The 22,846-nt window shown below is 41.9% G+C and overlaps 1 protein-coding gene across 1 annotated transcript in view; it reads left to right on the top strand.

The window, feature by feature from the left end:
* The window catches only part of UBR3 (ubiquitin protein ligase E3 component n-recognin 3 (putative)), a 239,638-nt gene that overhangs the window by 179,180 nt on the left and 37,612 nt on the right, over positions 1-22,846 (top strand). The window contains exon 29 of the mRNA XM_019553730.1: positions 12,369-12,471. Within this exon, the coding sequence (XP_019409275.1) occupies positions 12,369-12,471 (103 nt within the window). The remainder of the gene's footprint in view (positions 1-12,368; positions 12,472-22,846) is intronic.

Here is a 22,846-nt window from a genome sequence, read left to right as displayed (position 1 = left end):
TGAGGTCCCCCCCAGGGGCAGTTGTCGAGCCAGGAGCAGGGGAGGGGAGGACTTCCGGTCCACTTCCAGGTTCACCGCTGAGCATGCAGGAGGGGGCCCATGCTCCTGTGGAACGTTCCATCTGCCCCAGCATCGCAGCGTTCAGAAGCCATACCTGGTACCTCAAGGTAGAAAAAACATTTAAAGCAGTGTCTACGGCCAAATTGCTGATTCTCCGAATCAGCATTGAATCTTCAGATTTGGATTTGGCTGAATTGAACCAGGAACAGTGATCCGAATCAACGAATCGAATCACTGTTCCCGATTTGGAACGAATCGAATCACTGTTCCCGATTTGGGATGAATCCAAATCCGAATCAAATATGGCCTGTTTTGCACACCCATAATATATATGTGTGTGTGTGTGTGTGTGTGTAGATACCAGTTGAACACAATGTTTTATTGATATAGTTACAATTTTAAAGCAGTGTGGAAGCCTACCAGTGCCTCGATCACTATAATAAAATTAATTCTAAATACCTATAAATTTTGGCATTTGATTTAAGTTTTTTATCATTGAAAATCAGAGCTCTCCCTGCCCCTTTCACTCACCTAGATGCAAGTCCAGCTGCGGCTGTACCCCGCCCCCCACTGCTTTGTGATGCTGAGCAGTCCTGACATGCCAATGCTCTGCCCATGCCATAGCCCCTCACTCCCCACCCACAGCCCCTGCCAGGGGGGGCCCCCAGTCGCCAAGCTTATGAGGCCAGGGACCTGAATTTGCAGCCCCCGTCCCCTCTTTCCTCCCGCAGCCCCTCAGCAGCACCTGATCCCCAGTTGCCAGCCGCAGGAGTTCTGCAGCTGAAGCAGAGCACGGAGCCCAGCTCTCCCTCCTCCCCTCCCCTCCCCTCCCCCATGGCCGGCATGGCTGGAGCAGAGCCTGTGTGGCAGGGGCAGATATGGGCTGACAACTGTAGGCTCAGGGTTCCTTGCCCTGATGCCCTTACCCCATGAGAGCCTCCATGGGTCAGTGGTTGGGACCCAGCATGGCAGGGCAGAGCAGGGTGGAAAGACTCAGTGCCACTACTGGGAGACTTATACTGCCATGGCGAGGCACCCCCCGGCTGCCCAGCAGCAGCAGGCACAACCTCACGCTGCCGCCCCCCACTGCTGCTGGGCAGGGAGGGAGTGCTTCATCATGATGGCACAGGGTTCCTGGTGACAGCACTGAGTCTCCCCACCCCTCTGTATGCTGCAGCAGTGGGTCCCGCCTCCTGGATCATGGAGGCCCCAAGCCCACAGCCTGCATCTGCCTCCACCCCACACAGAAATCTGGGGGACATATGCCCCCCATACCCTTCCTCCCCAGGAGTGTGCTCAGTGGTAGGAAGCCAGCCCCTCTCTGGATGAGCCACCTGCAGCTCCATCCCGCTCTCCAGCTGGGCCCTGTAGCCATTCATTCCTGCCCAGGGCCCCAGACCCCTCATGCTGCCCTGGGCAGTGCTCCCTGCCTCAGCCCTTCCCAACTCCCTCCCTCTCTCACTATGAAGGCCTCAATTCCACCCCATCCCCTTCCTCCAGACTTACCTGTGGGGAGCTGCAGGAGCTGTTCTCCACATTGCGTGGCTGCTGTGTGAATGGGTGCATGCATTCGTGCATGTGGGGCGCCCTGCCTGATTGCCCTCCTCCCGCTCCCCCAGCCCCTTGTAGACTTGAACTCTGCCAGCCTGCAAGGGGAAGCCTGCTGTTTCTCATGTTTTTCTCCTGTAAAGGAGAAAATCTGCATTTTTCTACTTAAAATGAGAAAATCTGTTTTACTGCATTTTTCTATGGTGAATGGAAAACCTGGATCCCTGGTCATTACTATGATTATGTAATTTAATGAGCCTGTACTTGCCTCACTTCCTACCACCCATATGAGGACTGCCCATTCATACCATTGGATGTCTGTGGAATGCCTTAAATTTTTGTTAACTACATGTTTATTGCAAAAACTGACTACTTCTTTAGAAATGGAATTCTTCTTTATCTCTTATTCATTTTACAAAATGTCAGAAGTAAACCAACCCAAATTTCCTCATTTGCTGTAACATGTTTAATTATCTTTCTACAGTTTTGTATTTTCAAATACGTATTAATTTTTTGAGTTGCATTTATAGAATGCGTGTATTTTTTCATTGTCTTGTGTAGATAGAACTGATTAAGTCCTCCCTTTCATTGAAAGATAAATTATAGTTTTATTTCTATTTCAGAATGTCAGTGCCATTTTATTTGAATCTGAGGAAAAAAATCAAGGGGATTTATTTGTGTGATATACCATTCTGCTTTTCTTTTTCTAAATCTGCTTGTTTTCTAGGATAGTGCAATTAAAATCCATGGAAATCTAACCCCCTTACCTTTCATTGGCTCTTTCACATCTCTGGTAATGAGGTGTCTCTCTTGTGATTAAGCACACCACTCTATATAAGTCTTGTAGCAACTGTAAAGTTTGTCGATTAGATATTGCAGAAAATGGAATGCGTTGTCCCAGGTGAGCTGTTACAGCAGCAAGCGTCAGTGAAGATGGTGGGAACAAATAGGTCAAGTGCTGTTTTAGTAGATTGTACCACGAGGGCAGCTGCTCTTGGGAAGTAAAATTAGGAATGATTAATGTAGCTGTTAGTGTCAGTGACTGAGCCAGTGTGACAAGAATGATAAAGGAAATCTGGCCGTATAATTGTCATTTTAAGGTTGAAATTTTGTGCAAATATAAAAATATTTGTTTGACATACAGTACGAACTTGCAAGTCCTCTCTTTTTTTCCCCTCATGCTATAGACTTAGAAATGGTCAGATAGTAATCATCAATAGGAGCCCATGGTTAAAGGACTTGAAAGGGCTTTTGTTAAGGAGAAATTATATGCTCCAGTATTTTAACCAATGTTTTTTCTTTTTGTGGAATATTGCAAAGATTTTTTTTTAAAGTGCAGGTATCTCAAGTTCAAACTAAGATTTCTTTGGAAGAACACAGAATTTAATTTACTTTACCAGTAGAACCTGGTATTATATAATACCACATGAAATACTTTCATTTTAATGACATGCCAAAGAAAATGTGTGTGAAAACAGATGTAATGTGCTTGAGCTAGGAAAAACATATCTACTAATCTCTTGATTCCTTCAGTGTCCAAGTAGTATAGTGTTCACTTTCTAAGGTAGAACAGGCAATCTTGATCAAAATTCAGTTTCAGCTCTCTCCCCTGCTATGTTCTGACAATCCTTTGATGTCTGCTTCCTTCTAGTGTCTTTCCTTTTACTGATGAACATCTCAGGAGTTTATTTTTTCTATATTCCTTGCTTTCCTTAGTTTTTGAATACTTATTTTATCAACTATTGATCAAAGTACCCATACAACAGCAAATAGGTATAGAAAAATGTACAGCATTTAAAAGATCCTTATAAAAATTATATTACTTTAGTTAATTCCTCTCTAATCCTGAGTGTAGTGATAATTTTCCAGCCCCTGCCTCCTTTTCTGTCTCATGGGTGAGAATGGTCCCTCCCCAGCCCAGAGTACCAGTTGATTCAGCCCTCACAGCAGCAGAACAATGGCCACCATTATCCTCTGGCTTTATCTGTGGCAAATTAGACTGTTATGCCTTGTAGTTGTCAGGGTTGACTGTATAGTTTAACTTATATATTAGATAATGGATTTGTATAGGATGGTTTGATAGGGATGATCCTACATCTGGCAGGTGATTGGGCTAGATGACTTCTTTTGGTTCCTTCCAGCCCTACTTTTCTATGGTTTTGTGATTCTAGCTGTTCCTCGCTAGTTCTTCTTGGAGTTTGGGTGCTAACTTTTTCCAGTTATATTTTGGCAGAAGTTTTGCATGTTAGGAAAGTTTAATAATATTATTAGTATTATTATTATAATTAGTATCTAGTCACCTTGCTTTGGCTCCCCTTTAGAGTAGTCTGAGTGTCTTCTATGTATATAGACTTTCAATAGCATTGGAGTACTCATCCTATAAATTGGAAAGGCAATTCACAAATGCATGAACACTGAAAGACTGCAAGGTATTCGTGACTGTGTTCAATGCTTTACCTCACTTCCTTGGCTATGGACAAGTAGAACTTTTAAGCACTTTAAAAGGGGAGGAGAAACTGCAGACTGGGACTCTGCCAGCCTGCAAGGGGAAGCTTGCATTAACTCTTAAAGTGTTAAGTTATTTCTGCATTCTGCTGTAGGGATAAAAGTTAGCCAAACTGAAAAAAAAAACTTTTAAAAAGAAGAATTTTTTTCCAACTATTTGAGTTGGTCTAAGAAAAGATATCAGATTTACCCAAAGACACTTGTCTACCTATGTCCTTAGACCAACACGGCTATAACCTATACCCCAGCTAAGATGTTGTAACTTTGACCTTGAATGAAATAGTGCTAAAGTTGCAACAGTTCTAGACACACATCACTACAGGAAACTGAGGACATAGTTACATTGTAACAGTTTATATCACTATCATTTCATATCAGTACAGTTGTTACATTTGTCTGTCATAATTGTCCTAAACATTGAATAACTCATTAGGCTGTTTGCACCCACCTCCATAACGCTTCTGGTTCAGTGTAGAGCTCAGCATTGTATATTCTTCAGTGACTCTGCAAGGTCACTTAATATGGAACTGATGCTAGTATCAATTTAATTAGTTCCTTCAGTGATTTCATTTGTGTAACTATCCTGTTTAATATATGGTATTTCCAAAGCACTGTAAACTACTGTTATTGTACAGATAACAGCTGTGCTTTCTGTTGACTTCTATACCAACTTCCTCCCTGAAGTGGAACAGTAGGTGTTGGCATTGTTTCTTGGCTCTAATCAGACTTTCAGCACTGAAATATGGAATCCCAAGAACAGATTCTTGTATAATTCCCTCAATATAGAGTATATCAGTTCCATCCTGCAGAAGTGTGAACATAATTGGGAAGGCTCCCAGTTAACTGTCTACAAAACCTACAAAAAGGTAAAATGATCTTTCAGCCAGTTTCTGTTCCTGGGCTATAATGGATATCTCCCACATATGTGTAGACATTTCTGTTATAGCACACCTTCCAAAAATACCTTTGCCTCCCGTTTTTGCCTCCCTTTTTGCCTTGTTTAGTCAGAAGCTAGGGTTTTGGTTGTACCTGTGGTGGTCTAAGGACATAGGCAGGCAAGTTTTTTTGGGTAGATGTGATATCTTTTATTAGATCAGCTGAGTAGTTGGAAAAAAGTTTTTTGCAAGCAGAGACTTCCTATACCTAAGGAAGGGTGATTGTACCTGAAAGCTTGCAAAAAGCTTCTTTCCAAGTACTTAGTTAGAAGGTGGCACTCTACCTTTGTGGTGATTGAAAGAAGCCAAAGTCTTTATAGAACCCAGGGAGCTCCTACTCAGCTTGACTTCAGAGGTTAGTCCTCTTGGAAAACTAGGGTAGCAAGGATGGTGCCAAGGCAGGAGCAGCTGCGGGGGGAGGGTGATGGCTAGGTTTGGAGTCCATGCTAATGCATCTGGGTCTGCATGCAGGCCGCCAGTTTGACAGCCCTGATCTACACAGTTTTTAGATTGTCATAACGGACACTTCAAGGCGAGAGAAGGAGTAAGGCACCTGGCACAGTAAGATCTTTCATACTTTATCAGAGACAAGGGAATTCTTACAGTGGTCCACTTGCAGAGAACTGTATCATCCTTCTGCAGAGTGTCCCTGTTGACACACTGCAGATGAACAATATACCCCTGGAATGGAGGAAGAGAAGGGTTGATCAAGAAGAGTAAAAATCAAATTTGTGTGTGTGAATATTACAGTAAAATAGGTGATATTTATATTTGTTTTTAAAATTATAAATGTGAAAAGAATTCAGGACAAAAACTTGACTTTTGGATAGTTACATAAAAATAAATATGTGAGGAAGTTGCTTGGTTTCATCCTTACTCTTAGAGTACCTCCAGCATACCTTTAGTAGTGTGTGATACCATCTGGAAATGAAGTTGCTGAACTTATTTTTAACCAAAAAAAATGCAGAAGACTAAAGTGAAATGCAAAGGAAGTTTGATGGATAAGTGAAGGGACATAAAGGTTTACAATTAAACAAGAATACCACCCAAAGCTTCACATGCTAATTCACATAGCATTAATTTTGTAAATTCAGAAGACCAACTAGATTTTATTTGCCTATCAAAATCCTATATAATTGTCTCTCTTTAAAATAGTTTGCTTCTGTCCTGTGCATAAAATGATAGAAATAAATGATCCATAGAGTTATCTTGTTTCTTTCTTCTTGCCAATACATGGTTTCCCTGACAGTATACTTTTAGAGTATTTTGTCTGGTTTTGTGAACATAGCAACATAGTTGCCTTAATATTGAAAATAAAGTATCTGAGTTGCAGGTACTGGGAATGTAGATATATATATGTAAAGATATATATGTAGATATAAAAATGTCCATTGTCCTTAATGTTTTGGAGAGAGAGAACATCAGGAGGTTTTCTCTTAACAGTTTCAGTCCAGTGTACAGCTAGAGTCTCTTTTCAGCTGCTCTTTTGAAAGCGCTGACTCTTTAATTAATCTATGCTTTTTCACAATTGGATAACATTGAAAATAGAGCTGGCATAAGGGCAGCTGAAAAGAATGTACCAGTAGCCAGCAGAGTGTATTTTTTCTATCTTTTAAAAATATTTTACCACAAGTCTAAGTGAAAACTAACTTCTAGATTGTACAAAGAACTGAAGTATTGGTAGGTGAAGCATATAGTACCTATACCAGCATTTTCCATTAAAACAAAGATAGTTTAACTATATTTGGAGAATCAAAGCTATAAAATTATTTAAATATGGGCTTAACTTGTGGTATTTTTTTGGTTTTTGTGGGGGGAGGGGTTATGCCCATGAGCAGGGGCATAGCTGGGTAACTCCATGCCTGGGGCAGCTACACAAACCTCAGGGCAGCATTAGCTGTTTCAGGGCCCATCACAGCTGCATGAAAAGCTGGCACTGCAGTCATGGGTCCTTTTATGCTCTTTCTCTCCCTCCCCCACCAAAAACAGTGCCCAAAACTGTTGCCTTGATTACCCCCTAAGTTATCCTACTGCGTATGACTGGTCTGAAATTAGTGGTATTTTTACCAATAAAAATGCCTAATGTTTTGAGTTCTGTCAAGTTTTTGGTCTTAGAATGAGTTTTAGTAGTGAGCTCCACAGCTTAAGTGTATTGTGTGTCTAAAAATATAAGCTATTTCAAATATATTGTGTTTATTTACATTTTTTACAACTCAGATTTCACCTCTACTATGAGAGGAAATATAGGAGACTCCAGTTTGTTCTCTCACACCATTCATTAATTTATAAACTTTTTTATCACTGCTGTAATTTTTAAAATATACAAGCTTTATCACAGTAGGAGTAAGGCCCCAGTACTATCCTACTACTATTTGGAGACTTTGATCCATGCCCCACCCCTGCCCACATCATCACCATATAATTGCATTGGATTTTTCTTGAGAGGAAGAGGCTAATAAGATACACTGTTGGCTGTAGAGCTATCTGGAATTCCTGTTATGTGATAGTTGTCACCTGCATGATGCTGGAGAGAGGCCATAGTTTATATTGTGCAATTCTTTGATGCTTTGGACAGTGTTTCTTCTTTACAAGAAGAGACCAGATTTTAAGTTTTAAAAAATTCTGTCAGAAATGAAGATAACTCTTGTTAGTATTTTTATAGGCCTCCCTGTACTACACTTCAGTGTGGTGCAACCATGTAGACGACTACACATTAAAGAAAATAAGTTTGTGTACATAATCAGTAGGGTAAGTACAGACATTTAAAAAGCCCAAGGCTGAATCAATTCAGTCTTTCTAGGTTAGTCTAAGCTGCAAAGATTGAACCAATAAGCAAATGAATAGACATTCACTTTTGATTCAGGAAATACAGCCACATGCCTGCAGTGGATCAAAGCAGAAGCCGTGGGGTGCTAGAGGATGGCTCTGGCATGTAGCCAGCATGGGCTGTATGTTTGCTTCCTCTTCCTGTTTCCCCTGAGGTTTGTAGTCTACAATCATAGCAGCAGGACTCTGCATGGTTGCTCATTACTTCCTCTTCCTGCTTCCAGGTGCCTTTGGGATTTGTAATCCACAGTTACAGCCAGCACTAATCAAGCAGGGCAGGGCAGCTCTGTATTTGGGGGAAGGGGTGTTTAACCCCCCCTCTGTGTCCTCAGACCCCAGCCAGGGTTTGCCTGAGGCAGGGGAAGCAGTGATCCAGCCAGTAGGCTGGCCAGTGAGCCAGCCCTCACTACTCCCGCTAGGAAATTCAGGGGCAGGGGTGGGCCCACCCCTGCTCTGGAGCAGACAGCCCAACCCAGGGTTGAAAAATGCTGGGATGCTGGGGGACTCTGATTTAATTTGAACCAGGAAGGAGTCCAGGACAAAGTTTCATAAACTGGTTTAAACTAAATCAGTTAAGTCTGATACTACATTCAATCAGATTTATCTTAAACCACGTGCCAGACATGTGTACTGAACTTCTATTCTGTGACAGGTTTAAACCAGTTTCAGAGCACTTAAACCAGTTGATGTGTAACTTCTGTCCCTAGCCCTAATGCATCACACAGACCTTTTTGGAACTTTTTGGAATAGCAGAAATTTTTGCTAGCATTAATGTTAGAGTGTAAACTAGTAGCTGATTTTTGTGAAAAAATAGTGCATTCTGTTTTCCTCTGGTCGGTCCCTAATCATGCAGTTTCCTAATCAAAAGCAGTCACCTCAGAGAGATTAGAAAACAGTGGATACTTTGGAACTTCGTTTTACTTAATTCTGATGGGCATTAAGGCAAAAAAAAGTATTCAAATTGTCTCTCTGCTACAATGTTCCCATTAGGGGGCAATGTTATTCTTTGGTTACTCTAACTCTTAGGAGATAAACATTACGCTTCTGTTCCTTTGAGCGGAGAATAATTTTAAGATAATAATTTTAAGATTTAAAAACTGTAAAAATAAAACAAAAAAACTCCAGTGCTTTATCTAGATGTATCCATTGAAGCCATAGCTCTTTTTTCTTATATCAGAAAGTATCTTGCACTGTTGTACTGAAGCATTTTTTGATAAGGTGGTAAGAATTCTATCGTCTAGCTCCATCACATGCACACACCCATATAAATGTGATGTTCTTGTGATTTTTATATACTACTGGTAAACAGCATTTTTAGTATTTGAATTAATGCTATATTACAACTGATTCTCATTCTGTAAATGTTTTATAGCAGAACTTAGAAATAATAAACTCTTTAGTACTAGAATTTGATACTTGCCAGGTTTATTTAGTGTTAAAAATATAAGGATTAGAAAATAGCCACCATAGAAACAAAGTATTATTCATTACTATGAGCTAATTTCTGCCTGGTTGCTCCTTTTTCTTTGAATCAAAGAGCAGGTTAGTTAAAATAGGGAGGAAAACAGATGAAACTGATACCTAAATGAATCCCACCAAAGTAAAAGAATTGAAAGAATATGATTTTGTGAAAGATTGGTAAATTTTCAGGGCTTTGGAAAGTCTTTCATAAAACAAGATTTTTGTCAGAATCTCTTGCCAGGGGAAATGAGGACTTATTTTGTCCCCATTGACTGTTTTTATTCACAAAGCAGGTGACAGCAATCAATTTCAGTGTCATCTACGTCTCCAATTATTATACGAACCCCAGGAGTTAATTACAGCCCTCAGGCTCTGGCAGTCAGCTGGTTTCATTATGAGACTTTTTTGGCTACCAAGTACCTCTATTTGTGGAAAATAAATTAATAGCTACTATTTTTATTTAAATATGAGAGCTTATAGGTGTGTTTGAGGGTTAAATGAGTGGGTAGCAGGGGTTATTGAGAGAAGAAAGGAGAGAAGCTTAATGAACATGAGGCAAGGAAGGGGGAAACAATAGAAAAAAATGGGAAGAGCAAAACACCACAGATAAAAGAATGAAGGGAAATAAAGAGTGAAAATAAAAGGAAAAAATTATTTAAGATTACAAAAAAAGTAGACATGGAAGGAAATCCCTAATTCCATACTGAAAACGGCAAAGGAAAAGTTCCAGTGCAGAGACAAGGAAAGAGGAAAGCAAATTTAATGAAAAAAAAGATTTTCATAGTATCAAAACATCATAGTACAATATTGTATACATTTTGTATAAATGTAACTGTACAATAACTAGATGTGGAGAAGGTGAATGGGCTTCAGGGGTCCTTGGAAAATGTGTCCCTTTATTTATCTGAGGTATCTCTGATGTAATCAAACCACTAGAATGTACATGAACTGTTGAAAAAGAAAGCAATAGATATTACCGTTCTGAAGAAGTCTGTATTTATTGAGCCTGCCAAACTGGTTTGGATAAGAGAAAAGAAATATCAACAGAACAGATACAGTCCAAGTCAATTAATTATTTGTAATTCATGAATCTATTTGTTTCTACTGGCCAGTTAAGTTTAAGTGCACCTAGGTATGATCCTGTAATAATTTGAGTGAATAAAATATTAGCATCTTCTCTTCAGAAGGATCACAAAATATTTTGAAAACTGTATACTTCTGATAACATTGAAATGCAGTTACCTTTATAATGGAGGGTGCGTACAAGCTGGTACATAGAACAAATTGCATCAGAGATGCCTGGGTAAAATCCTGCTATTAGGAAAAATATGTTATCTTCATTGTCCTTGTTAATGTAGGCAGACATTCTGGTTTTAAGGTCTCATCCCAAGTTGACGACATAATGAACTGCATGGAACTATAAAAGTCACTCTGAAAAATGAAGGGCTGAGTTATCCCTTTCAGGGTCTGAACTTTGGACTCCAGTAACTTTAGGAATTTCAAACCTAAAACTCAGAGCATGAGAACTCAGTATTTCAAATATGAGAGAGAACTGAGTGAAAGCTTTTTGTCACAAGTATATCCATCTATTTCTAGAACAAATGCATGTTACTTGTAACATAAAAGGGCTAATGTCTTCCTTTATTCAGCTGGTGGTGTCACAGTAACAGTGAAGGGCTCTGTCTGTTTCCCATTTGAGTTTTGCTATTACCTTCAGTGGAAGATAACTTTCCCAAGTGTGCCCTCAGTGTGTAAAGCAATTCATCTGGTTAAAATTACTTGTTGGTTAAGTACACACACCTAGTATTTCACCTTCCTTATGTAACTGAGTTCTGGTTGAAATTGTCTGCGATTTTAAACATGGCTTTTCTCCAAATTCTGCTACTTTGTTAGGGTGAAATTTACCCACTCCCACATTCGTACATATAATATTCACTGCCTTTTTCATAAAATACAGCCCCACCCTTTCCTGTACACAGTGCTCCTCTGTGTCCCAGTTTGCTTGGAAGTGGCTTCAGAACTCAGCTCCGTAATGAGTCATGGATTTCCTGCACTGCTGTTTGCCTGCGAAGTCCTCTAATTCCTCCTCTGCCTTACTCCCACCTAAATATGAGAGTTTAGAGGATCATATGCAGACCCTCTCTTAAAGGGAAGCTATTATGTTCATTGAGGAGGTTGAATTAGGGTTGAATTGGTTCTTAACATTTTTTGGACCAGGACCCATTTGTAAACATTGATGGCCAGTCCCAACCCAGTGCCCATCACTCCCAATCCACTACCCCCAGGCCTCAGCCCCCCCAGTGTGTGGGGCAAGGGAGTGTGTGTGGAGCATGGGGGGGGGGCCCAAGCAGCTCTTTGCAGGCTGGTACTCTGGCCAGACTCCAAGGGAAAAGCCAAGGTTTCTGATGTTTTTCTCCTTTAAAGGAGAACCCATTTTTAAAGTTTGTTGATCCATTTTTAAAGTTTGTTCATGACCTTTTCATATATTCTTGTGACCTACTTTTGGGTCACAACCCATGGGTTGAGAAACACTGAATTAGGGCATTGTACTAACACTCGAGAGACGAGGATTCTGTTCCTGGCTCTGACACTGGCCTGCTGACTTAAAACAAGTCACTTCATGGCTCTGTGCCTCTTTTCCTCATTTATAAAATGATGCTAATGATACTTGTAAAATGTTTTAAAAATCTACGGATGATCTAACTATTAATGTTGGATTTTTGAACATTAATGCTTGGCTTAAAAATGAAACATTTACAGAACAAAAAGGAAGATATTCAAAATACCCTTTTTAAAGCCCAAACTATATTTAGCAGTAGAGCCAACCAGTTGTGACTTTTAAGAGCCTTTTTTTGGCAGCCAAAAAATCAAATATATATAGTTATGAGGAAGAGTCTTTAGACATGTCTTAAAATCTTAGTTGACACTATTTAGAAGATGTATCAGGTTTTACAGATGATTGGAAAGTAAGTGAATATCAAACTAATATTTAACAAGTGTCCACTAAACAATCTTTTTTCCTCACCAATTCAGATCAGCTTTTTCATGTGTTGGCTATGCATATGAGGCTCTACAGTATTGACTCTGCATACAATCCATGGAGAAAGTTAACACAGCTTCCTGACAGGAATTCACAGTAAGTATTTCAAAGTACCAAAAAGCAATATAGTTCTGTGTATAAAATAGTTCTTCCTCTTCACATAAATGTTATAACGATAAATCTTCATTTAGCAATCTGAATTCCGTAGCAGGTAAAACATGTAGATTTATGTCCAGCAAACTTAACATATTTACTTGCAGAGATGAATTTTTAACTGTTTCCATAAAAAATGAGAATTTCTTGTGTGAAGTAACACTCTTAAACCTAGTAAGCTCAGTGTTTAGAGGGGTTAAGTGGGTTGGCAAGTTTCTGCCCCTTCAGGCTATATAACTCAGATTGCTAGTGGCCAGGGACAAAATCCTGTATTAAGTATCCATTTAGAAATAGTATATGAGAGTTGATAACTAAATGCGCATTGTAAGAATGTTACAGACACATGTAAAGGAAAGTGTTAGTTTAAGTAATTTATTGACATATTGGATTTTATAACAATTAAAATAGTGTGTTGAAATAGTTATTGCATTATTAATATTAACCTTCATAAAAACCTACTTACAAACTTTTCTCTTTTTGTAATTCCTCATCTTTCTGCTTTTCTTCATCCTCCATGCCTGGTGGACTTGTGCATAAAGGCTGGTGTGCCTTCAAATTGATTTTTGATGTTTATGGCTGGGACAGTATAATCTGGCATTTAAGGGAGGAAATCATTAAAATGTTCAGACCTCCTTCTGGTTTGGCATTTTCTGCCTTTGCTTTTGGGCTGTGGCCTTACAATAGTTGTTTGCCACTATGTGACTGCTATTTTGAATTATTTCCACATGGTCTTTATGAAGAACACTGGTTAGGGCCTTGCCACACATTCACTTGCAACAGTTGAAAATCATTGGAAAGCAGTGACCTATTAAAATTAGCAAGTGTTAAGAGATAACCCTTGCCTGAAAGGGAACAACTTTGCAAGGCCTTGGAGGGCACTTAACACATGTAAAACTGCTTGGACCTTCAGCTTGCATTTTAACTGCACTTAATTAGTGTTAAGCTGGATGTGTGGTGCTACCTTAAGTTACCATTTCAAGGTTTTCTTCACACATGGACATTTTTTACTGATCTTGTGGAGAAGATACTAGTTGACCCAGTAGAAAAGGCAATGTGGGAACTGCTTGTGCATTATTATGAAATATTTATGGTTAAAGTGAACTATGAGTCATGTCTGCTCAGAAATGTTAAGGGAAGAAGTATGAATGGCTACATAGATTGTTCTGTTTCAGCTTTCAAAGCAGGTTGAGAATCTATATCTTTGTGATGTAGCAAACAAGTGTGAATGGATAGAAAGTAGAACACTTGCTGATGGGGGAACTGTGGTCTATACTTAGATGCTATATACTTAGATACGTATAAATAGAGTATACACTAGAGCCGCATCTACAAGAGACATTTACTGTGCAGTAGACTAATTAGCTACACAGTAATTTTCCTGGCATCTACTTCAGTGCCCCTATTAGGATGGAGCAAACTAATTTGTAAAAACAAGTACTATCCTGCTGTGAAGTAAAAAAAACCTCCCTAGTAGCACACATGTAGATGCTGCCTGGTTGGCTGGGGCACAAGAGTGCTTCAGTGCAGGGGCTGCTGGCTAGTCCCACGCTGAAGCTCCCTCTTGCCCCAGGCAGCCCGCCTGCAACATAGAGCTGGATCAGAGGAGCCCCAGCTGGCAGGAGGCCCCAAGGGCCAGCCTGCCAGACTGGGGCTGCTCCCCCTCGAATAAACAGTGCATCTTATTGCTTTGGAGCTAATTGCTCCTGGGCGCATGTTCAAGTAGTGCGCCTGGGAGCAATTAACTCCGGAACAGTAAATTCCGAGTTTATTCAGACACCGTAATTACATGTGTAGACTTGCCCTAGGAAGCTGTATATCAATAAAACCAGTATTTTAACGGGCTTGTTACTTTTCAGACTTGTGCTTTTTAGTTTCCTAAATATTTATTATAGTAATTCATGTAGATAGTTTCAGATTTTCTAAGCATTAGGTCAACAGCCATTTTCCACAGTGGCTTCCAGTAGATGTCTGGGTAGAATTAAAGGTATTGGATTAGCCTTGAATGGTTTGGGAAATAGTTACCTGATAGGGTGACTCTGTCACCGTAACATACTGTCAGAGCTGAGATCAGCAGAGACCCTCAAGCTAGCGTGCTTTCAGTAGAAATGAGCAGGATTGGTTACCTGGACATTCTTTATGAGGGCCCTTCTGTTTGGGCATGCATTACTTGCCTTTTCTGCCAGAGCCCAGATTCATTAACCTTCCAAACATACTGTGCAATTTCTTTAGGGCTGTTGAAAAAAGGATTGAAGAGGATAGTCCTTTATTTATGGACAGTACTTTTATATTAGTTTGGAGAGTGGGCTCCTAGAATTGCATTTTAGGAATTTGAAGAAATAAATAAAATCTTGAAGTGAAGGAATAGGTTTAGCTTGTCGCTCTCATGGTTCATGTAACCAGCTTATAGCACCTTTTGAAATATCACAACTAGTTTATTTTTTCTCAGTACAGTTGTGCCCCTCCCCCCGCACCCACAAGACTAGCCACGGTCCACCCACCTTGTGCCCCCCCAGTCTCAGGAGGCACCAGTCACCCATGGCAACTGGGATGCAATGGCACCCTGGGGTGCTGTGAGATTTCATTAGGGGTGCTATACTACCCCATCCCTGTGTGAGAAGGTAAATGCTTTCCCCATCCAATGCCTGCCCCAGGTACTCCAGCAGCACTTGTGGTCACTGCTGCTGCCTTCTCCCACTCTTAACAGGTAGCCCTTGTGCTGGTGCCTCCCTGCCCTCTCCCTAGCCCCACCAACAGCACACTGCTGCAAGCATGTAGGCAGGCAGATGCATGGATAGAGTTGCACTTTACAGCCTGATTCATCTTCTCTACTCCTCCCATGTTCCTAGAGCCAGTGGGCTTCAGGGACAGTCTCTGGTGTATAGGAGTTTGCAGGAGCAGCCTCAGCAGTCGGGGCTTTGCTTGTCCCCTGAGGTACAGACCAAGGGTCAGGTGGGAGCAGATAATGCAAAGAGCAGGACATGGCAGGGTGAAAGGTCCTGCCCATACTGTCTTTAAGTGGCACCGGTTAGATCAGTGATTCACAGCTTTATGCTTCCCTCTCTATCTTTTTAGAATTCAGATGCTAGCTCAGTAGTTTTCGACTGGAGTGCCATGAAATTCAGAAAAATGATGAAAGGGTATCTTGAGGCCTAAAAAGGTTGAGAACCATTGCCTTAGAGTATTTTAAAAATACCTCCCACCTACACTGAATTTATTCTGTTACAGTTACTTTTTAAATTGTAAACAATCTTGGAAGGAGAGTAGTTGCGTAATTATTTACTTGAAAGGAAAAGCTTTTTTTCTTTTCAGCTTTGAAAATTATCTATAGAATACAAGTATCATTACAATATGTTTGTGCTTTTCTATAATTATAATCACTTTATTTAAATCAATATTTAGAAGAATGAAAACTTCCTTGCTTTAGAGCTTATATGTTTATGTGAGTTTTCCTTTATCTGTACTAATTTGTACACAGGTCTGGAAATTTTGTGTGAAGGGTATCAGAAAATTAAATCCAAAGCTATTCCTTTGTTAAAAAAATTACACAGCAGCCACAGTCTGCACCAAGATCTGCTCCTATAATTTGGAAGAGTCCCAGATATCTGAGACAGCTTCTCTTGTAGTATAGCTCATTCCAGGGGTTGTGCAAATGATCCTTTCCTTGATTTAGAAGCAAGATGGCATTGGAGTATTTTTTTTGACAGAAACTGGTGACTTAAACTTTCTTTCTTACAGATTCCAAATTTTCTGATGTTCAGGATACACATAGCAATGTTCATGTGCTTTTACTGAACCTTATAGGATGGAGGAATTTGATTGAGGATAGTAATGGATAGGGAAGTGGGTTATTGGGAAGAGGAAATGGGAGAAAATTAACATTTTTGACACCCTTGGTTATCTTGGTTTTAGCTCTTGTACAGTACACAGATCATTGGATAATGTTTTATATATGTATATGCATCTTGCTAGAAAAAGTATTAATACAGTATCACATTTGTCACTCCCATGAGAAATATAAGTACATGTACCTGAAATAACAAGCAAAAAGATTTTATAATCAGAACAACTTAAAATAATGTGAATTATTTTGTAAATCAGCAAAGCTAGGTCTAATTAGCTTTGAAGCTTCTGGAAATAGGCTGTAAGGGTAGTATTTATTATATTGGGATGAATTAGGTTGTTGGGTTTTTTGTGGGAGCGGTGTTCTTTTGAGCCAGTGGCATATTGCATAGTGTTTGGTCTTCATTTTTAAACACCTTGTGCTTCAAGCATTACAAATCTGAGTGTATAGGAATATTTGTGATTTACCGCAGAGTAAAAGGTGCTGGGTCTTTACTGTATGTCGTATTGTATATGAGGTTACTCTCCAGTAGAAGCTAAACTAGAACAGCTTAGCTCTCCATTAGAGAAAGAGAAGTTACAGGAGGGTTAGCTTACTGCAGAATAAGAGCATGCATATAGGCAGTTCCTGTGGAGCAGTTAACGCATGGTACAGTCTGTGCTAAATTGTTTATACGTTCATACCCTGTGATAGTTTTAAACTGAGTTCCCCACGTGGGCCAAATTTTCTCTGATTGCTATGTTGACAGATAAAATGTTTTTTGAAAAGAATGCTGATATTGAGCATGGAAGAGTCACTGATATATATCCACTCTGGGTGAAACTGTCCATAGAAAGAAGTTGTTACCCCTTGAAGTAAGAGCACCGAAGCAGTAAATGGATTGTTCAGGGTAAAGCATTCTTAACAGGGCATGTGCTCCGAATCATTTTTGAGGGTCTTTTTTGGTTTCAGAGCAGCTACATGAAATAAAGGAATGGTCAGGTCCCCTTCTGAGACCATGCAGTCTTAACTGTGCAGCTATGATATTAGGCTTACATTAGGTTTTTCAATAACAGTAGCATAACAATGGATGGACAAGCAGGGAGAGATCTGGGCACTGGAATGGGGGGGGGCGGTGGAGTACCTTAATGCCTTCTGTCCATTCAAAACTACGCACAGAAAAATTCAAAATTATGCAAAGTTAATTACTTTCATTTTTTTACAAATTCAATAAAACACTATTTGAACCTTCTTTAGAAATATAGGCAGGTACTTTGTATTTATACAACTATATAACATATTATATCACAGAATCTTTAGTGCCTTACCATTCCATGAACAAAAATAAAAGTGTCCCCCAGCAGGTGGGATTTTTAAAACTAAATAAAACTGTTAGGACTTGTTATACTGATATTAGATTTTCTAATTTTCAGCAAAATTACTCTTTTTTTCTTTTTCAGTAAATTAGATGCTCATTTTTTTCAAAGTTCAAAACAAAATCAATTAAATAAAGGAGTGCTAAGAGTCCTTGCGTGCACTGTAACAAAATTATTGCACAGTGATATTGCGTTCTTCACACAGTACAGTATAGTACCTGTCACAGTACAAACAAAACAAATAATAATAAAATAAAGCATCAATAATACTAAAACAAAAATGTATTTCATAGATTCATAGATGTAAGGGTCGGAAGGGGCCTCAATAGATGACCCCCTGCATAGACAGGAAAGTGCTGGGTTCAAATGACCCCAGCCAGATGCCCATCCAACCTCCTCATGAAGATCCCTAGGGGAGGGGAGAGCACCACCTCCCTTGGGAGCCCATTCCAGACCTTGGCCACTTTAACTGTGAAGAAGTTCCTCCTAATGTCCAGTCTAAATCTGGTCTCTGCTAGCTTATGGCTATTATTTCTTGTGACCCCCAGGGGCGCCTTGGTGAGTAGAGCCTCACCAATTCCCTTATGTGCCCCCATGATGAATTTATAGGCAGCCATAAGGTCGCCTCTCAACCTTCTCTTGCAGAAGCTGAAGAGGTCCAGGTGCCTTAGTCTCTCCTTGTAGGGCTTGGCCTGCAAGCCCTTAAATATATGAGTGGCCCTCCTCTGGACCCTCTCCAGGTTATCCACATCCCTCTTGAAGTGTGGCACCCAAAACTGCATGCAGTATTCCAACTGCAGTCCGACCAGCTTCCGTGCTACCGAGCAGGTCATTTCCTAGGCAGTAGGGGTGCTGGACATTTTTCCTCCCTAGGTGCAGCACTTTGCATTTCTCCTCGTTAAATTGCATTTTACTGCTTTCTCCCCATTGCCCAACCTGTCTAGGTCTGCCTGCAGTTGTTCCCTGCCCTGTGGTGTGTCCACTTCTCCCCACAGTTTTGTATCATCTGCAAACTTGGATAGAGTACACTTCACTCCCTCGTCCAAGTCACTGATGAAGACACTGAAGAGTATCGGTCCAAGGACTGAGCCCTGCAGGACCCCACTACCCACTCCCTTCCAGGTCAATACTGACCCATCCACTACTGGTCTCTGGGTACGACCCTCTAGCCAATTTGCCATGGACCGGACTATGTAATCATCCAAGTCACAGCCTCTTAACTTGTTCACCAGTATGGGGTGGGATACCTTCGAGGGCCTTCCTGAAGTCTAAGTAAAACAATATCAACTCATACTCCTGTGTCGAGGTGTTTTGTAACCTGGTCATAAAAAAAGACTAGATTAGTGAGGCATGATTTACCCGCTACAAACATGTGCTGGTTTCCCCTCAGCATACTTTTTCCTGCTGGGGTCTCACATGTATGAGCCTTAATAATCTTTTCAAAGACTATAGTAGCCTGGCTCTTCCTTCCTCCTTCTCTTGAAAATAGGGACCACATTGACCCTTTTCCAGTCCTCCGGGACCTGTCCCGTGTGCCACGAGTGCTCAAATATTCTTGCCAGTAGCTGTGCAATGATAGCCAGTACCTTCAGTACCCTCAGATGGAGCTCATCCAGGCCTGCCGACTTAAACACGTCCAGTCCTTCCAAGTGACTCTGCAACATCTCAGGGTCAACGCTTTGTAGTCTGGTGCTCAGTTGTTACGTCTCTACCATGTGAGACTCGTCTTGCCCCTCGTTTAGGAAGACTGAGGCAAAGAACTCATTGAGGAGTTCAGCCTTGTCCTCCCTGTCTGTCACCAATTGCTTTTGCCCATTTAGTAGTGGTCCTATACTGCCCTGGGCCTTCTTTTTACTCCCTATATATCTGAAAAACAGTCTTTTGTTATACTTAACTTGGGATGCCATCCTCAGCTCCATGGTAGCTTTGGCCTTTCTAACTGCCTCCCTACGACTCCAAGCTGAGGAGGCATACTCCCTGTTTCCACTGCTTATATGCCCCGCTTTTCTCCCTTAGGATTTCTCTGGTCAGCCAAGGAAGCCTCTTGGCCCCTTTCCCTGTCTTCCCCCTAATCGGAATCATCTCCCCCCGTGCCCGAAGGATCGTTTCCTTAAGGCACAGCCACCCTTCCTGGACTCCCATCTCACCAAATCTCCTACTCTTCAGTGTGTCGTTGACTAAACGCACTGAATGTGTTTGTATTGTGACAGGTACTATACTGTACTGTGTGAAGAACTGAGTTTGCTGAAGTCGGCCTTCCTGAAGTCTAGCACTTCCACCCTACTAATTACCTTACCCACTCTACGCCTTATGATGAATTCTGTTATTTGATGGTCACTGTCCCCCAGGTGACCACTGATCTGTAGGTCCCCTATCATGTCATCCCCTGTTGCCAGTACCAGGTCCAGTAAGGCATTCCCTCTAGTGGGACCATGTACCTCCTGTGTCAGGTGGAGATCCTGTACACAGGATAGGAACCTGCGTGAACGGTGGGAATTTGCTGTCTGCGTCTCCCAGCAGATGTCAAGGTAGTTTAGGTCCCCCATGACTACCACCTCCCTAGTCTTTATGGTTTCCCAGAGCTGCCTCAGGAGTTCCAAATCTAGTTCTTCCCCTTGGTGTGGGGGTCTGTAGCGACCCCTACTACCAAATCCCTTTCTCTTTGACCTCCATGTATCCTAACCCACAATCCTTCTACTTTCTCCTCCTCTGATTGCATTTTGATAAGGGTCGATGTATAATGCTCCTTGATGTAGAGTGCAACCCCTCCCCCTCTCTTCCCCACTCTATCCTCTCTGTATAGCTTATAGCCCTCAATGTGTACCGCCCAGTTGTGGGTAGAGTCCCACCAGGTTTCTATTAACCCCACTAAGTCATAAGTGTTCTCTGCAAGCAGGAGTGCTAGTTCATCCTAGCATTAGTGTATAGGCACTTGAGCCCTGTTACTGGCGCCTTTGTTGCCCCCCAGCTCTGATGCCCAATGGGCCCCTTACTGCTTACCTGCTTATTGCTTACCTGCGCTGTACTGCTGGATATCCCGTGGAATGCAGGTTCCTGATGACTGTTTGTTAACTTTAAAGTTGTTTTAAGTTCCAAGGTTGAAGTAAAGGAAGACCAGCTCTTTCAATTTGTCTTCTGAAACAGAATGCTTGTGATTTGGAAAGGACAAGGTTGTACAGTGAGTTGCTCCACTGTGCATCAGCTCTTCATTACAGCATTTATGTAACAACCAAATCATATACTAAAAATCAAACATCTATTATAACATATTTTAATTTTATTTAAAAAAAATATTTTTGTCCTGATTGACGTGTGTTTGCATTGTGTATATAGAGGTGATTGCATAATAGCTCAAAAATGAAGTCTTACTCTTGTACATTGGGGGTTGGGGGGAGTATAGTGTGGGTGGGATTTGTAGGAGGGTTTGTGAAGGTGTGTTTGTGGGATTTGTGGCAGTGGTTGTGAACTGGTGCGCGTGAGCGTGCGGCTTGGGGGCCAGAATGGAGGGTTGTGGTGTTTGTGGTGGCAGGGTGCTAGCATGGGAGTGTATAGGGTTTGTATGGATGGGTGTGGGATTTGTGGGTGTGTGTGGGCCCCTTGCCACATGCAACCTTCCCCACTTCCCCCCTCCCCTCTGCCAGTGGCAGCAGCAGTCAGTGCTCATGACAGGCAGAACACCCCCCCACCCACTGGCCTAGCCCAGCCCAGCCCAGTCTGGCCTACTGGTAGATGCCTTCAAGCCAGGGTGGGTTGGCTCCATGGCAGCACATGGGGCTCACAGCACTTCAGGTGGGACCTGCACAGGGCTGGGCTGGACCAGCTCCCTGCCTCCCCACGTGGCTCCCTGCTGGAGTGCTGGAAGCTCCTTATGGAGGTACAGAACCAGCCCAGCCCGATGACATGTTGCTCCCACCTGCAGTGCCACGAACCCTTCGTGCTAGCATGGAGCCAGCCTGGTTCGGCTCTAAGGCCTGTACCAATGGGGTGGGCCTGGACACATGCAACCCCCAGGACTCGGCTAGAGCTGCACGCCATTGGGAGGCTCTGCCTGCTGTGACCATGAGCATCCTGAGAGCCTGCTGCTGCTGCTGCTGCTGCTGCTGGAGTGGGGACTGTGCACCATGGGCATGTGGGCAGGAGGCATGGGGCAGGGGAGCCCACACCCACCTCTCCCTCCTGCAGGCAGAAGCTCCCCGCCCCATTCACCAGCTGTCCAGTCATGCGCCACTGTACTCGGTGCCTCACATGGGACTCCCCATGATACGTCATTTGAAAGCACCATGCTTCTATTGTGAATCGAGCCCTGACTCGCATAGTTGGCTTTTACTGTTCTTATGTTATAAATTAGTAAATTTCAACCCTCCAACAAGCCAAAATGAATGGGACTGAAGTAAGGCAAATTATGCAATATTATGCAATTATATGACTGTATGTTTTATACAGAAAATTACATGGGTGCATAATTGTATAATTCCCCAGGATGTAAACTGTTTCTGAACCCTGACCTCTACTGCAGGTTGTGACCTATGGCTTGTACTTCTTTTCCTGCAAGTACAAGTAGCAGTTTAGGTTGTGTTTGTAAAGTCTCTGTGATAGGCCCCATCCTTCTTCTCCTGCATCAGATATTTGGCCTGACAAATGCAAATATGTCTTTATTTCAGAATTCTACCATATTTCTGCTAAGTGAATTCATCAGTGTAGAGGCAGAAAAGAATCTTGGAATCATTATTGATGCCAAAATGAACATGGGCCAGCAGTGTGGGGACGCAGTCAGGAAGGCCAGCCATACTTTGTCATGCATCCACAGATGCATCTCAGGCAGGTCCAAGGAGGTGATACTCCCCGTCTATGCGACACTGGTCAGGCCACAGTTGGAGTACTGCATCCAGTTCTGGGCGCTGCACTTCAAGAAGGATGTGGACAACATGGAGAGAGTCCAGAGGGGGCCACTCGCATGATCAGGGGGCAGCAGGGCAGGCCCTACAAGGGGAGGCTAAGGGACCTGAACCTGTTCAGCCTCCACAAGAGAAGGCTGAGGGGGGATCTAGTGGCCTGTTACAAACTAGTCAGAGGGGACCAGCAGGATGTTGGACAACATGGAGAGGGTCCAGAGGGGGCCACT

Source organism: Crocodylus porosus, unplaced genomic scaffold, assembly GCF_001723895.1.
Source record: "Crocodylus porosus isolate Cpor-Errol unplaced genomic scaffold, CroPor_comp1, whole genome shotgun sequence".
Classification (NCBI taxonomy): Eukaryota; Metazoa; Chordata; order Crocodylia; family Crocodylidae; genus Crocodylus; species Crocodylus porosus.
This window is presented reverse-complemented; position numbering and strand designations above follow the sequence as displayed.